General features: G+C 65.6%; 1 protein-coding gene across 1 annotated transcript in view; it reads left to right on the top strand.

Annotated features, from left to right (window-relative positions):
* The first annotated feature begins 6,480 nt into the window (after positions 1-6,480).
* The window catches only part of cfap44 (cilia and flagella associated protein 44), a 280,936-nt gene continuing 272,167 nt past the window's right edge, over positions 6,481-15,249 (top strand). Inside the window, exon 1 of the mRNA XM_087993074.1 lies at positions 6,481-6,605. Coding sequence (XP_087849200.1) covers positions 6,590-6,605 — 16 coding nt within the window. The 5' untranslated portion in view covers positions 6,481-6,589. The remainder of the gene's footprint in view (positions 6,606-15,249) is intronic.

The raw sequence follows: 15,249 nt of genomic DNA, 5'->3' as shown, positions 1-15,249 counted from the left end.
TCATGCTAAATTCATGACCCCTTATTTTCACCAACTGTGCCCTTCACCCTTGTCTTCCCCACTTTGGCGAAACACCGTCTTGGTATCTATGCTGTCAAATCAAGCAGATTATCGTACGGTGTTAGAATTTCTGCTACAACCGATAAAGTCAACTGTCCTGTATGCACATTCACTACTCTATTAATCAGTCCTGCTGCCGCCTTGAGATCTTTGGGCAAGCGCCTCAAGATTCCTCTGCTCCTCTGAGCCTACTACAGAGCTTCTCCCTGTATTCCGTGAGATCTAACCTTGCTGATCAGTCTCCCATGGGGATCTCACGGAATACAGGGAGAACTAGCCATTTGGATACAGAACTGGCTCAAAGGTAGAAGACAGAGAGTGGTGGTGGAGGGTTGTTATTCAGACTGGAGGCCTGTGACACAAGGATCGGTGCTGGGGTCTCTACTTTTTGTCATTTACATGAATGATTTGGATGCGAGCATAAGAGATACAGTTAGTAAGTTTGCAGATGACACCAAAATTGGAGGTGTAGTGGACAGCGATTAAAACAGGATCTTGACCAGATGGGCTAATGGGCTGAGAAGTGGCAGATGGAGTTTAATTCAGATAAATGCGAGGTGCTGCATTTTGGGAAAGCAAATCTTAGCAGGACTGATACACTTAATGGTAAGGTCCTAGGGAGTGTTGCTGAACAAAGAGACCCTGGAGTGCAGGTTCATAGCTCCATGACAGTGGAGTCACAGGTAGATAGGATAGTGAAGAAGGTGTTTGGTGTGCTTTCCTCTATCGGTCAGAGTATTGAGTGCAGGAGTTGGGAGGTCATGTTGCGGCTGTATAGGACATTGGTTAGGCCACTGTTGGAATATTGTGTGCAATTCTGGTCTCCTTCCTATCGGAAAGATGTGAAACTTGAAAGGGTTCAGAAAAAATTTACATGGATGATGCCAGGGTTGGAGGATTTGAGCTATAGGGAGAGGCGGAACAGGCTGGGGCTGTTTTCCCTGGCGCGTCGGAGGCTGAGGGGTGACCTTATAGAGGTTTACAAAATTATGAGGGGCATGGATAGGGTAAATAGGCAAAGTCTTTTCCCTGGGGTTGGGGAATCCAGAACTAGAGGGCATAGGTTTAGGGTGAGAGGGAAAAGATATAAAAGAGACCTAAGGGGCAACTTTTTCACGCAGAGGATGGTACATGTGTGGAATGAGCTGCCAGAGGAAGAGGTGGAGGCTGGTACAATTGCAACATTTAAAAGGCATTTGGATGGTTATATGAATAGGAAGGGTTTGGAGGGATGTGGGCTGGGTGCTGGCAGGTGGGACTAGATTGGATTGGGATATCTGGTCGGTATGGACGGGTTGGACTGAAGGGTCTGTTTCCATGCTGTACATCTCTATGACTCTATGGCTTATCCAGTACTGGATAAACAGATATTTACCCTCGTAGCCCTACATACGGATGAAAAAAAAACATTTCGACTGGGACAACACATCTATCCTGGGACAGGCTAAGCAAAGACACGCCAGAGAATTCCTAGAGGCCTGGCACTCCAACCACAACGCCATAAACAAACACATAGATCTAGATGCCATCTATTAACCCCTCAGAAAACGAACAGGAAATGACATCACCACAAACCCCAGGAACCCCATTCAGGACAAACATATAAATAGAAAGCAGGAGACAACAGCTTCGCTTCACTTGGAGGTCGCCACTGATGATGTTACCTAGCCAGGTAATGAAACGTCTGGATATCAAACCTACAGCTCAGCCAGCGAACCTACACCCTAAATATTTATTCCAGTTGGGAAGATTTTTGGCCTCCACTTCAAACTCCAGACCCACTGACTGAATTCACTCCTGTCTTTTGGTGTCACTTTGAGCTTAAGATGACTGTCTGACCTCATGTTTGTGACATTGCCTGGAGCAACTATTTCTAACTATGTAACATGGCTTGACCTCGCACTGTCTCAGCTCATCTATGCCTTGGTCACCACTGGACCCTGACTAATCCAACACACTCATGATTGGTTTTCCAATTTTTTTTCTGTTTGTAAATAGGCCATCCAAAATTCATTTGCCTGTGTCTTAACTTGCAGTGTGTCACATTTCCCTATTATTTGTCTGATCCTCTCAGCACCCTCCACAAGGTAAACCACTTCCTGGCACTCTTTCTAACCTTCCCAGGTAACCATTAGCCCCCCCCTTCCCAGTGATACCTCTTGATGGGTGACATGTGACTCAGTGGTTGGCATTGCCGCCTCACAGTGCAAGTGACCTGGGCTTGATTCCACTCTTAGTTAACTATTAGATTAGATTACTTACAGTGTGGAAACAGGCCCTTCGGCCCAACAAGTCCACACCGACCCGCCGAAGCGCAACCCACCCATACCCCTATATTTACCCCTTACCTAACACTACGGGCAATTTACCATGGCCAATTCACCTGACCTGCACATCTTTGGACTGTGGGAGGAAACCGGAGCACCCGGAGGAAACCCACGCAGACACGGGGAGAACGTGCAAACTCCACAGTCAGTCGCCTGAGTCGGGAATTGAACCCGGGTCTCTGGCCCTGTGAGGCAGCAGTGCTAACCACTGTGCCACCGTGCCGCCCACAAACTATCCGTGTAGAGTTTGCGTAGGTTTCCTCTGGGTGCCCTGGTTTCCTTCCTCTTTCAGTTTAGGTGGATTGGCCATGCTGAATTGCCCATAGTGTCCAGAGATGTGCAGGTTAGGTGGATTAGTCACGGGAAATGCAGGGATAGAATAGTGGAAGTGGATTTGGGTGGGATGCCGTTCGGAGGGTTGGTGTAGACTTAATAGGTTGAATAACCTGCTTCCACACTGGAGGGATTCTATGAAAATTCTACTGCCCTGGAAGTTTGTTGACCCTTATTTCTACATGCTGTCGCTGAGTGACATCATCTGAAAGCATAGGAGTAAAAGTTCTAAGTGAGGGGATGGCAAACTTTACAAAGCTAAGAGATAATTTGGCAAAAGTGGACTGGTTACAGCTACTTAAAGGAGTCAGTGGGAGGCATGCGAAAGTGATATTCTACAGATATAGTGTAGAATATACATTCTACACAAAGGAAAAGGTACTTCCAGATCTGGTAAGATAAAGTAGAAAAATTGAGCTTAAGACTATCTCAAAAAAAAGTAATACATTAGGAATTTCAGAGGAGTATAGAAAGTGCTAGTGAGGTGAGGAATAGGGAAAGAGAGGAGTTGAACACATGGCTACAGGGATGGTGCAGGAGGGGGGGTTTTGTATTCCTGGATAACTGGGGCTCTTTCTGGGCTGGTGGGACCTCTACAAATAGGATGGTCTTCACCTGAACCAGAGGGGTACCAATATTTTGGGTGGGAAATTTGCTAATACTCTTTCGTGGGTTTAAACTAATTCAGCAGGGGGTTAGGAACCTAAATTGTAGTTTGAGTGTGCAGGAGGTTGAGAGTAGTGAGGTCAGAAATAGGGTTGCAAGGTTGCAAGATGGCACTGGCAAGCAAGAAGTTGGTTTGAAGTATGTCTAATTCAACGCTGGCAGCTTTCGGAATAAGGTAGTTGAACTTGCAGCATGAATTGCATCTGGGATTTCGATGTTGTGGCCACTTTGGAGACATGGATAGAGCAGGGATGGGAATGTTTGTTGCAGGTTGCGGGTTTTAAATGTTTCAGTAAGAACAGGGAAGATGGTAAAAGAGGTGGTGTGGCATTGTTAGTCAAGGACAGTATTACAGTTGCAGAAAGGACATGTGAGGACTCGTCTACTCAGGTAATATGGGCTGAGATTAGAAACAGGAAAGGAGAGATCACCTATTGGGAGTTTTCTACAGACATCCGAATAGTTCCAGAGATGTCGAAAAAGTATTGCAAAGATGATTCTTGACAGGAGCGAGAGTGCCAGGTAGTTGTTTAGCTTTCCAAATATTGACTGGGATTACGACAGTTTGAGTACTTTAAATTAGATTAGATTACTTACAGTGTGGAAACAGGCCCTTCGGCCCAACAAGTCCACACTGACCCGCCGAAGCGTAACCCACCCAGACCCATTCTCCTACATTTACCCCTTCACCTAACACTACGGGCAATTTAGCATGGCCAATTCACCTAACCTGCACATTTTTGGATTGTGGGAGGAAACTGGAGCACCCGGAGGAAACCCACGCAGACACAGGGAGAATGTGCAAACTCCACACAGAGAGTCACCTCAGGCGGGAATTGAACCCGGGTCTCTGGCACTGTGAAGCAGCATTGCTAACCACTGTGCTACCGTGCCGCCCTCAGTAGCCTAATGGGATTGAGGTTCACAAGGAGCAGGTGTTAGCAATTCTGAAAAGTTTGAAAATAGGTAAGTCTCTTGGCCGGATGGGATTTATCCTAGGATTCTCTGGAAAACCAGGGAGGAGATTGCAGAGCCTTTGGCTTTGATCTTTATGTCATCATTGTCTGGAGGATAGCAAATGTTGTTCCCTTGTTCGAGAAGGGGAGTAGAGACAACCCTGGTAATTATAGACAGTGAGCCTTACTTCGGTTGTGGGTAAAGTGTTGGAAAAGGTTATGAGAGATAGGATTTATAATCACTTAGAAAGGAACAATTTGATTAAGGATAGTCAACACGGTTTTGTGATGAGTAGGTTGTGCCTCACAAATCTTATTGAGTTCTTTGAGATAGTGACCGAACAGGTATATGAGGGTAAAGCAGTTGATGTGGTGTATATGGATTTCAGTAAGGCATTTGATAAGGCTATTGCACAAAACACGGAGGCATGGGATTGAGGGTGTTTAGTGGTTTAGATCAGAATTTGGCAAGTTTAAAGAAGACACGAGGTGCTGGATGATGGGAAATGTTCATCCTGGAGTTCAGTTACTAGTGGTGTACCACAAGGATCTGTTTTGGGGTCACTCTTATTTGTGTCTTATGGTCATTTTTATAAACGACCTAGATCAGGACATAGAAGGGAGGGTTAGTAAATTTGCGGATGACACTAAGATCAGCAGAGTTCTGGATTGTACTGAAGGATGTTGTTGGTTACAGAGGGACAGATAAGCTGCAGAGCTGGGCTGGGAGGTGGCAAATGGAGTTTAATGTGGAGATGATTCACTTTGGAAGGAGTAACAGGAATGCAGTTTACTGGGCAAATGGTAAGATACTTGATAGTGTAGATGAGCAGAGAGATCTCGGTGTCCATGTACACAGATCCCTGAAAGTTGCCACCCAAGTTGATCGGGTTGTTAAGAAGACATATGGTGTATTAGCTCTTATTAGTACTGGGATTGAGTTTCGGAACCATGTGGTCATGCTGCAGCTGCATAAAACTCTGGTGTGGCCACACTTGGAGTATTGTGTACAGTTCTGGTCACCGCATTATAGGAAGCTTTGGAAAGGGTTCAGAGGAGACTTACGAGGATTTTGCTGGTATGGAAGGAAGGTTTTACAAGGAACAGCTGATGGACTTGAGGCTGTTTTCATTAGAGAGAAGGTTGAGAGCGGACTTAATTGAGACATACAAAATGATCAGAAGGTTAGACAGGGTGAACAGTGACAGCCTTTTTCCTCTAATGGTGAAGGCTAGCATGAGGGGACATAGCTTTAAATTGAGGGGTGATAGATATAGGACAGATGTCAGAGTTAGTTTCTTTTTACTCAGAGTAGTAGGAGCGTGGAATGCACTGCTGCAACAGTGGTAGACTCGCCAACTTTAAGTCCATTTAAGTGGTCAGAGGATAGACATGTAGACAAAAATGGAAAAGTGTCAGTGAGATAGGCTTTGGATTAGTTTCACAGATCGGCGCAGCATCAAGGGCTGAAAGGTCCGTACTGCGCTGTAATGTTCTATGTTCTTGGATTTTGGAAAATAAAGAGAAGATACGAAAAAATAAAGGCTAATAAAATTTTCCTGAAGAAGGGCTCATGCCCGAAACGTCGATTCTCCTGCTCCTTGGATGCTACTTGACCTGCTGCGCTTTTCCAGCAACACACTTTTCAGCTCTGATCTCCAGCATCTGCAGTCCTCACTTTCTCCTGGTAAAATTAAGGGAAAATCCAAAGTGTTTTATTAACATAGTAAAATAGAGAGGATGACTTGGTTGAGCCTGTCAGGTGGCACTGTGACTCTGGTGGTTAGAATGTGCCGCACAGAGTTCGCAAGTTCGATTCTCGCCTGGGCCAACCGTGTGGACTTTGCACATGGGCTTGGGTGGGATCCTCTTTGCAGGGGTAGGCGTTCACTGGATGGGCCGAATGGCCTGCTTCCACCCTGTCCTTTTGTGCTCCTCCCACATTCCCCTCAGTAGTCAGTTACCCTTTCCCCACCTCACACCATCTCCTGGATGCTTCCAGCCCGTTCCCGAGGAAGCCCCCCGACCCTCACTATGTCTAGAGTGAGCAGGAGGGACTGCGGCTCGGGGATGGTCAGGGCCGTGCCCACAGAGAGACCCAGAGCGGGTGACCCGCGCTCGTGCCACGGGGGCAGGGGGCTCGCGCGCTGGGGGCACACCTTCCGCGCTCTGGGGCCGTTGATCTCAGCTCGCGCCTGAATTTCCGCGATTCCCGGATGTGGTGGTTACCCCGGCAACGGGTCAAACATGGAGAAAGGAGAGGGTGAGTGTGTCTGTGTGTGTGTGAGAGACAGAGAAAAGTGAGTGGGAGGGAGGGAGAGAGAGAGGAGGGAAACGGAGGAAGGAAGAGGGGAGGGAAGGAAGAGGGGGGGAGGGGAGGAAGAGGGGAGGGGAGGAAGAGGGGTGGAGGGAGGAGGGGAGGAAGGAGGGGGGGAGGAGGGGAGAGGGGAGGGGGGGAGGAGGGGAGGGAGGGGGGAGGAGAGGGGGGAGGAGAGGGGGGAGGAGGGGGAGAGGGGGAGGAGAGGGGGGAGGAGGGGGAGAGGGGGAGGAGAGGGGGGAAAGGGGGGAGGAGGGGGAGAGGGGGGGGGGAGGGGGGGAGAGGGGGGGGGGAGGGGGGGAGAGGGGGGGGGGGAGAGGGGGGGGGGAGGGGGGGAGAGGGGGGAGGGAGAGGGGGGAGGGAGAGAGGAGGGAGAGGGGGGAGGGAGAGAGGAGGGAGAGGGGGGAGGGGGAGGGAGAGGGGGAGGGAGGGGGGAGAGGGGGAGGGAGAGGGGGGAGAGGGGGAGGGAGAGGGGGGAGAGGGGGAGGGAGAGGGGGGAGAGGGGGAGGGAGAGGGGGGAGAGGGGGAGGGAGAGGGGGGAGAGGGGGAGGGAGGAGGGAGGGGGGAGAGGGGGAGGGAGAGGGGGGAGGAGAGGGGAGAGGGGGGGGAGAGGAGGGGAGAGGGGGAGGAGAGGGGGGGAGAGAGGGGGAGGGGGGAAGGGGGGGGAGAGGGGGGGAGAGGGGAAGGGGGGGGAGAGGGGGAAGGGGGGGGAGAGGGGGAAGGGGGGGGAGAGGGGGAGGAGAGGGGGGGGGAGAGGGGGAGGAGAGGGGGGAAGGGGGGGGGAGAGGGGAAGGGGGGGAGAGGGGGAGGAGAGGGGGGAAGGGGGGGGGAGAGGGGAAGGGGGGGGAGAGGGGGAGGAGAGGGGAAGGGGGGGGAGAGGGGGAGGAGAGGGGGGGGGAGGGGGGGGGAGAGGGGGGGGAGAGGGGGGAAGGGGGGGGAGAGGGGGGAAGGGGGGGGAGAGGGGGGGAGAGGGGAAGGGGGGGGAGAGGGGGGGAGAGGGGGGGAGAGGGGGGGGAGAGAGGGGGGGGGTGAGAGGGGAGAGGGGGGAGGGGGGGGAGAGGGGGGAGGGGGGGGGAGAGAGGGGGGGGGGGGAGAGGGGGGAGAGGGGGGGGAGAGAGGGGGGGGTGAGAGGGGGGAGAGGGGGGAGAAGGGGGGGAGAGGGGGGAGAAGGGGGGGAGAGAGGGGGGAGAGGTGGGGGGGGAGAGGGGGGAGGGGGGAAGGGGGGGGAGAGGGGGGAGGGGGGAAGGGGGGGGGAGAGGGGGGAGGGGGGAAGGGGGGGGAGAGGGGAAGGGGGGGGGTGAGAGGGGGGAGAGGTGGGGGGGAGAGGGGGGAGGGGGGAAGGGGGGGGGGAGAGGGGGGAGGGGGGAGGGGGGGGGGGAGAGGGGGGGAGGGGGGAGGGGGGGGGGAGGGGGGGTGGGGGGAGGGGGGGGTGGGGGGAAGGGGGGGGGAGGGGTGAAGGGGGGGGGTGTAGAGGGGGGAGGGGGGAATGAGGGGGGAGAGGGGGGAGGGAGAGGGGGGAGAGGGGGGGGAGAGGGGGGGAGGGGGGAAGGGGGGGGAGGGGGGAAGGGGGGGGGTGAGGGGAAGGGGGGGGGGGGGGGGGAGGGGGGGAGGGGGGTTGGGGGGGGAGTGGGGAGGGGGGGGGGTGGGGGGGTGTGGGGGGAGGGGGGTTGGGGGGGGAGTGGGGGGAGGGGGTGAGGGGGGGGTGGGGGGAGTGGGGGGGTGAGGGGGGGTGAGGGGGGGGGGGGGGTGTGGGGGGGGGTGAGTGGGGGGGGTGTGGGGGGAGAGGGGGGGGGGGTGAGGGGGAGTGGGGGGGAGAGGGGGGTGGGGGGAGAGGGGGGGGGGTGTGGGGGGGAGGGGGGAGTGGGGGGGGAGGGGGGGGTGGGGGGAGTGGGGGGAGGGGGGAGAGGGGGGGGAGAGGGGGATGGGGGGGGAGTGGGGGGAGAGGGGGGGGTGGGGGGGGGAGAGGGGGGAGAGGGGGGGGTGGGGGGGGGGGGGGAGTGGGGGGGGGAGGGGGGGGGTGAGGGGGGAGGGAGGGGGGGTGAGGGGGGTGGGGAGGGGGGGGGAGGGGGTGGGGGGAGGGGGGGGGGTGAGGGGGGAGAGGGGGGGGAGAGGGGGGAGGGGGGGATGGGGGGTGGGGGGAGAGGGGGGGGGGGAGGGGGGGGAGGGGGGTGAGGGGGGGGTGAGGGGGGGTGGGGGGGAAGGGGGGGGGGAGGGGGGGAGGGGGGGGTGAGGGGGGGGGAGAGGGGGGGGGGAGGGGGGGGGAGGAGGGGGGGAGTGGGGGGAGAGGGGGGGGGAGGGGGGGGGAGGAGGGGGGGAGAGGGGGGTGGGGGAGGAGGGGGGAGGGGGAGGAGGGGGGAGAGGGGGGAGGGGGAGGAGGGGGGAGGGGGAGAGGGGGGGGAGGGGGAAGAGGGGGGGAAGAGGGAGGGGGGAAGGGGGGGGGGGGGAGGGGGAAGAGGGGGGGGAAGGGGGGGGAAGAGGGGGGGGGGGGGGAGTGGGGGGGGAAGAGGGGGGGGGAAGGGGGGGAAGAGGGAGGGGGGGAAGGGGGGGGAGAGGGGGAGAGGGGGGGGAAGGGGGGGGAAGAGGGGGGGGGGGGGGAAGGGGGGGGAAGAGGGGGGGGGGGGGAGAGGGGGGGGAGAGGGGGGGGAGGGGGGGAAGGGGGGGGGAAGGGGGGGGAGGGGAGGGGGGGGGAGGGGGGAGAGGGGGGGGAGAGGGGGGGGGTAGGGGGGGAAGGGGGGAGGGGGGAAGGGGGGGGTGGGGGGGAGAGGGGGGGAGGGGGTTAGGGGGGGGGGAGGGGGGTTAGGGGGGGGAGAGGGGGGAGGGGGGGAGGAGAGGGGGGAGGAGGGGGGGAGGTGAGGGAGGAGAGGGGGGAGGAGGGGGGGAGGGGGGAGGAGGGGGGGAGGGGGGGGAGGAGTGGGAGGAGAGGGGGGAGGAGGGGGGAGAGGGGGGGAGGAGGGGGGAGGAGGGGGGAAGAGGGGGGAGGAGGGGGGAGGAGGAGGGAGAGGGGGGAGGGGGGAAGGGGGGGGGGAGGGGGGAGGGGGGAAGGGGGGGGGGAGGGGGGAGAGAGGGGGGAGAGAGGGAGGAGAGGGGGGAGGAGGGGAGGAGAGGGGGGAGGAGGGGGGGAGGTGGGGAGGAGAGGGGGGGAGAGAGAGGGGGGAGGGGGGAGGGTGAGGGGGGTGGGGGGAGGGAGAGGGAGGAGGGAGAGAGGGGGGAGAGGGAGAGGGGGGAGGGAGAGGAGGGAGGGAGAGGGGAGAGGGGGGTGGGAGAGGGGGGGGGAGGGGGAGGGAGAGGGGAGAGGGGGGAGAGGGGGAGGGAGAGGGGGGAGGGAGGGGGAGAGGGGGGAGGGAGAGGGGGGGGGAGGGGGAGGGAGAGGGGAGAGGGGAGAGGGGGGAGGGAGAGGGGGGAGGGAGAGGGGAGAGGGGGGAGGGGAGGGGGGGGGAGAGGGGGGAGGGGGGAAGGGGGGGGAGGGGGGAGAGGGGGGGGAGAGGGGGAAGAGGGGGGGGGGAGAGGGTGGGGGAGAGGGGGGGGGGGTAAGGGGGGGAGAGGGGGGAGGGGGGAGGGAGGGGGAGGGGGGAGGGGGGGGGAGGGGGGGAGAGAGGGGGGAGGGGGGGAAGGGGGGGAGGGGGGAGGAGAGGGGGGAGGAGGGGGGAGGAGAGGGGGGAGAGGGGGGAGGAGGGGAGGAGAGGGGGGAGAGGGGGGAGGAGGGGGGGTGAGGGGGGAGGAGGGGGGGAGTGGGGGGGGGTGGAGGGGGAGGAGAGGGGGGGGAGGGAGAGGGGGGTGGGGGGGAAGGGAGGGGGGAGGGGGGAAGGGAGGGGGGAGGGGGGGGGAGGGGGGAGGGGGGAAGGTGGGGGAGGGGGGGAGAGAGGGGGGAGGGGGGAAGGGGGGGAGAGGGGGGAGGGGGGAGGAGAGGGGGGGAGGGGGGGAGGAGAGGGGGGAGGAGGGGAGGAGAGGGGGGAGGAGGGGGGGAGGAGGGGAGGGAGAGGGGGGAGGAGGGGAGGAGAGGGGAGAGGAGGGGGGGAGGAGGGGAGGAGAGGGGGGAGGAGGGGGGAGGAGGGGAGGAGAGGGGGGAGGAGGGGGGGTGAGGGGGGGAGGGAGAGGGAGGAGGGAGAGAGGGGGGAGAGGGAAGGGGGGAGGGAGAGGGGGAGGGAGAGGGGAGAGGGGGGAGGGAGAGGGGGGGGGAGGGGGAGGGAGAGGGGAGAGGGGGGGAGAGGGGGAGGGAGAGGGGAGAGGGGGGAGGGAGAGGGGGGGGGAGGGGGAGGGAGAGGGGAGAGGGGGGGAGGGAGAGGGGGTAGGGAGAGGGGAGAGGGGGGAGGGAGAGGGGGGGAGAGAGGAGAGGGGGGAGGGAGAGGGGGGGGAGAGGGGGGAGGGAGAGGGGGGAGGGAGAGGGGAGAGGGAGGAGGGGGGGGAGAGGGGGCAGAGGGGAGAGGGGGGGAAGGGGGGGGGGAGAGGGGGGAGGGGGGGGAGAGGGGGGGAGGGGGGGGAGAGGGAGGAGGGGGGAGGGGGGAGGGGGGGAGGAGAGGGAGGAGGGGGGAGGGGGGGAGGAGAGGGGGGAGGGGGGAGGGGGGGAGGAGAGGGGGGGGGGGGGGGAGGGGGGAGTGGGGGAGGGGGGTAGCGGGGGGTGGGGGAGGGGAGGGGAGGGGAGAGGGGAGGGGAGAGGGGGGGGAGGGGGGAGGGGGGGAGAGGGGGAAGGGGGGGGAGAGGGGGGGGAGGGCGGGGAGAGGGGGGGGGAGAGGGGGGGGGGAGGGGGGGGGGGGAGGGGGGGGGGAGGAGGGGGGGAGGGGGGGGGAGAGGGGGGGGGAGGAGGGGGGGGGGGGGGTGAGGGGGGGGGGGGGAGAGGGGGGAGGGGGAGGAGGGGGGAGGGGGGGGGGAGAGGGGGAAGAGGGGGGGGAAGAGGGGGGGGAAGGGGGGAGGGGGGAAGGGGGGGGAGGGGGGAGAGGGGGGGGAGAGGGGGAAGAGGGGGGGGGGAGAGGGGGGGGGTAAGGGGGGGAGAGGGGGGAGGGCGGAAGGGGGGGGGAGGGGGGAAGGGGGGGGGGAGGGGGGAGAGAGGGGGGGAGGGGGGAAGGGGGGGGGAGAGGGGGGGAGGGGGGGAGAGGAGAGGGAGAGGGGGGAGGGGGGGGAGAGGGAGAGGGGGGGGGAGGAGAGGGGGGAGGGGGGAGGGGGGAGGGGAGGGGGGAGGGGGGGGAGTGGGAGAGGGGGGGGGGGAGGAGAGGGGGGGGGGAGGAGAGGGGGGTGGGGGGAGGGGGGAGGAGAGGGGGGAGGGGGGGGGAGAGGGAGAGGGGGGGGGGAGGAGAGGGGGGAGGGGGGAGGAGAGGGGGGAGGGGGGGAGAGGGAGAGGGGGGGGAGGAGAGGGGGGAGGGGGGGAGGAGAGGGGGGAGGGGGGGAGTGGGGGGAGGAGAGGGGGGAGGGGGGGGAGGAGAGGGGGGAGGGGGGGAGGAGGAGAGGGGGGAGGGGGGAGGGGAGGGGGGGAGGGGGGAGGAGAGGGGGGAGGGGGGAGGAGAGGGGGGAGGGGGGGGAGAGGGAGAGGGGGGGGGAGGAGGGGGGGAGGAGAGGGGGGAGGGGGGAGGAGAGGGGGGAGGGGGGAGGAGAGGGGGGAGGGGGGGGAGGAGAGGGGGGAGGGGGGGAGGAGAGGGGGGAGGGGGGAGGAGGGGGGGAGGGGGGAGGAGGGGGGGAGGGGGGGGAGGAGAGGGGGGAGGGGGGGAGGAGAGGGGGGGGGGGAGGGAGGGGGGAGGGGGGGGAGGTGGGGGGAGAGGGGGGGAGGGGGGGGAGGGGGAGGAGGGGGGGAGGGGGGAGGGGGGGAGGGGGGGGGGGAGGGGGGGGGGGGGGGGGAGGAGGGGGGAGGGGGGGAGGGGGGGAGGAGAGGGGGGAGAGGGGGGGAGGAGGGGGGGAGGAGAGGGGGGAGGGGGGAGGAGAGGGGGGAGGGGGGGGAGGAGGGGGGGAGGGGGGGAGGAGAGGGGGGAGGGGGGGAGAGGGGGGAGGGGGGAGAGGGGGGGAGGAGAGGGGGAGAGGGGGGGAGGAGAGGGGGGGAGAGGGGGGGAGGAGAGGGGGGAGGGGGGAGGGGGGGGAGGAGAGGGGGGGAGGGGGGGAGGAGAGGGGGGAGGGGGGAGAGGGGGGGAGGAGAGGGGGGAGAGGGGGGGGGGAGGAGAGGGGGGAGGGGGGGAGGGAGGGGGGAGGGGGGGGAGGAGAGGGGGGAGGGGGGGGGAGAGGGGGGAGGGGGGGGAGGAGAGGGGGGAGGGGGGAGGGGGGGGAGGAGAGGGGGGAGGGGGGGGGGGAGAGGGGGAGGGGGGGGGAGAGGGGGGAGGGGGGTGGAGGGAGGGGGGAGGGGGGGAGGGAGGGGGGAGGGGGGGGAGAGGGGGGAGGAGAGGGTGGGGGGAGGGGGGGAGGAGAGGGGGGAGGGGGGGGAGGAGGGGGGAGGAGGGGGGGAGGGGGAGGAGGGGGGGGGAGGGGGGAGGAGGAGGGGGGGGGGGAGGAGAGGGGGGAGGGGGGGAGGAGGGGGGGGAGGGGGGGAGGGGGAGGGGGGGGGAGGGGGGGGGGAGGGGGGGAGGAGGGGGGGGAGGAGTAGGGGGGGAGGGGGGGAGGAGGAGGGGGGGGGAGGGGGGAGAGGGGGAGGGGGAGGAGGGGGAGGGGGGAGGAGGGGGGGAGGAGAGGGGGGGGGGGGGGAGGAGAGGGGGGTGGGGGGGGAGAGGGGGGAGGGGGGGGGAGGGGGGGGGGAGGGGGGGGGGAGAGTGGGTGGGGGAGGGGGGGTGGGGGAGGGGGGGGAGGGGGGGTGGGGTAGGGGGGGGGTGGGGGGAGGGGGGGGTAGGGGGGGTGGGGGGAGGGGGGAGTGGGGGAGGGGGGTAGGGGGGGGTGGGGGAGGGGGGGGAGGGGGGGGGAGAGGGAGAGGGAGAGGGGGGAGGGGGGGGAGAGGGGGGGAGGGGGGAGGGGAGGGAGAGGGGGGAGGGGGGGGAGAGGGAGAGGGGGGAGGGGGGAGGGGAGGGAGAGGGGGGAGGGAAGAGGGAGAGGGGGGGGGAGGAGAGGGGGGAGGGGGGAGGGGGGAGGAGAGGGGGGAGGGGGGGAGGGGAGAGGGGGGGGGGAGGAGAGGGGGGAGGGGGGAGGAGAGGGGGGAGGGGGGGGGAGAGGGAGAGGGGGGGGAGGAGAGGGGGGAGGGGGAGGAGGAGGGGGGAGGGGGGAGTGGGGGGAGGAGAGGGGGGAGGGGGGGAGGAGAGGGGGGAGGGGGGGAGGAGAGGGGGGGAGGGGGGGGGGAGGAGAGGGGGGAGGGGGGAGGGGAGGGGGGAGGGGGAGGGAGGGGGGAGGGGGGGAGAGGGAGAGGGGGGGGGAGGAGGGGGGAGGGGGGAGGGGAGGGGGGAGGGGGGAGGAGAGGGGGGAGGGGGGGGAGAGGGAGGGGGGGGGGAGGAGGGGGGAGGGGGGAGGGGGGAGGAGAGGGGGGAGGGGGGGGAGAGGGGAGGGGGGGGGAGGAGGGGGGAGGGGAGGGGGGGAGGGGGGAGGAGAGGGGGGAGGGGGGGGGAGAGGGAGAGGGGGGGGGAGGAGGGGGGGGAGAGGGGGGGGGAGGAGGGGGGAGGAGAGGGGGGAGGGGGGAGGGGAGGGGGGAGGGGGGAGGAGAGGGGGGGAGGGGGGGGGAGAGGGGGGAGGGGGGGGGGGGGAGGAGGGGGGGAGGGAGATGGGGGGGGGAGGAGGGGGGGGAGAGGGGGGGAGGGGGGAGGAGAGGGGGGAGGGGGGGGAGGAGAGGGGGGGAGGGGGGGAGGAGAGGGGGGGGGGAGGAGAGGGGGGAGGGGGGGAGGAGAGGGGGGAGGGGGGGAGGAGGGAGGAGGGGGGGAGGGGGGGGAGGAGAGGGGGGAGGGGGGGAGAGAGGGGGGGAGGAGAGGGGGGGGAGGAGAGGGGGGGGAGGGGGGGAGGGAGGGGGGGAGGGGGGGGAGGAGAGGGGGGAGGGGGGGAGGAGAGGGGGGGGAGGGGGGGGAGGAGAGGGGGGAGGGGGGGAGGAGAGGGGGGAGGGGGGGGAGAGGGGGGAGGGGGAGAGGGGGGGAGGAGAGGGGGGAGAGGGGGGGAGGAGAGGGGGGAGGGGGGGAGGAGAGGGGGGAGGGGGGAGAAGAGGGGGGAGGGGGGGAGAGGGGGGGAGGAGAGGGGGGAGAGGGGGGGAGGAGAGGGGGGGGGGGGAGGAGAGGGGGGAGGGGGGGGAGGAGGGGGAGGGGGGGGAGGAGAGGGGGGGAGGGGGGTTGGGAGGGGGGGGGAGGAGAGGGGGGAGGGGGGGGAGAGGGGGGAGGGGGGGGAGGAGAGGGGGGAGGGGGGGGAGAGGGGGGAGGGGGGGGGAGGAGAGGGGGGAGGGGGGGAGGAGAGGCGGGAGGGGGGGGAGAGGGAGGAGAGGGGGAGGGGGGAGGGAGGGGGGGGAGGGGGGGGAGGGGGGGGAGAGGGGGGAGGGAGGGGGGGAGGGGGGGAGGGGGGGAGGAGAGGGGGGAGGGGGGGAGGGGGGGGGAGGAGAGGGGGGAGGGGGGGGAGGGGGGGGGGAGGAGAGGGGGGAGGGGGGGGAGGGGAGGGGGGAGGGGGGGGAGAGGGGGGGAGGAGGGGGGGGAGAGGGGGGGGGGGGGAGGAGAGGGGGGAGGGG

Source organism: Chiloscyllium plagiosum, unplaced genomic scaffold (genome assembly GCF_037043375.1).
Source record: "Chiloscyllium plagiosum isolate Xiang-an unplaced genomic scaffold, Cpla_swu_hap1 HiC_scaffold_12, whole genome shotgun sequence".
NCBI classification, from domain to species: domain Eukaryota; kingdom Metazoa; phylum Chordata; class Chondrichthyes; order Orectolobiformes; family Hemiscylliidae; genus Chiloscyllium; species Chiloscyllium plagiosum.
This window is presented reverse-complemented; position numbering and strand designations above follow the sequence as displayed.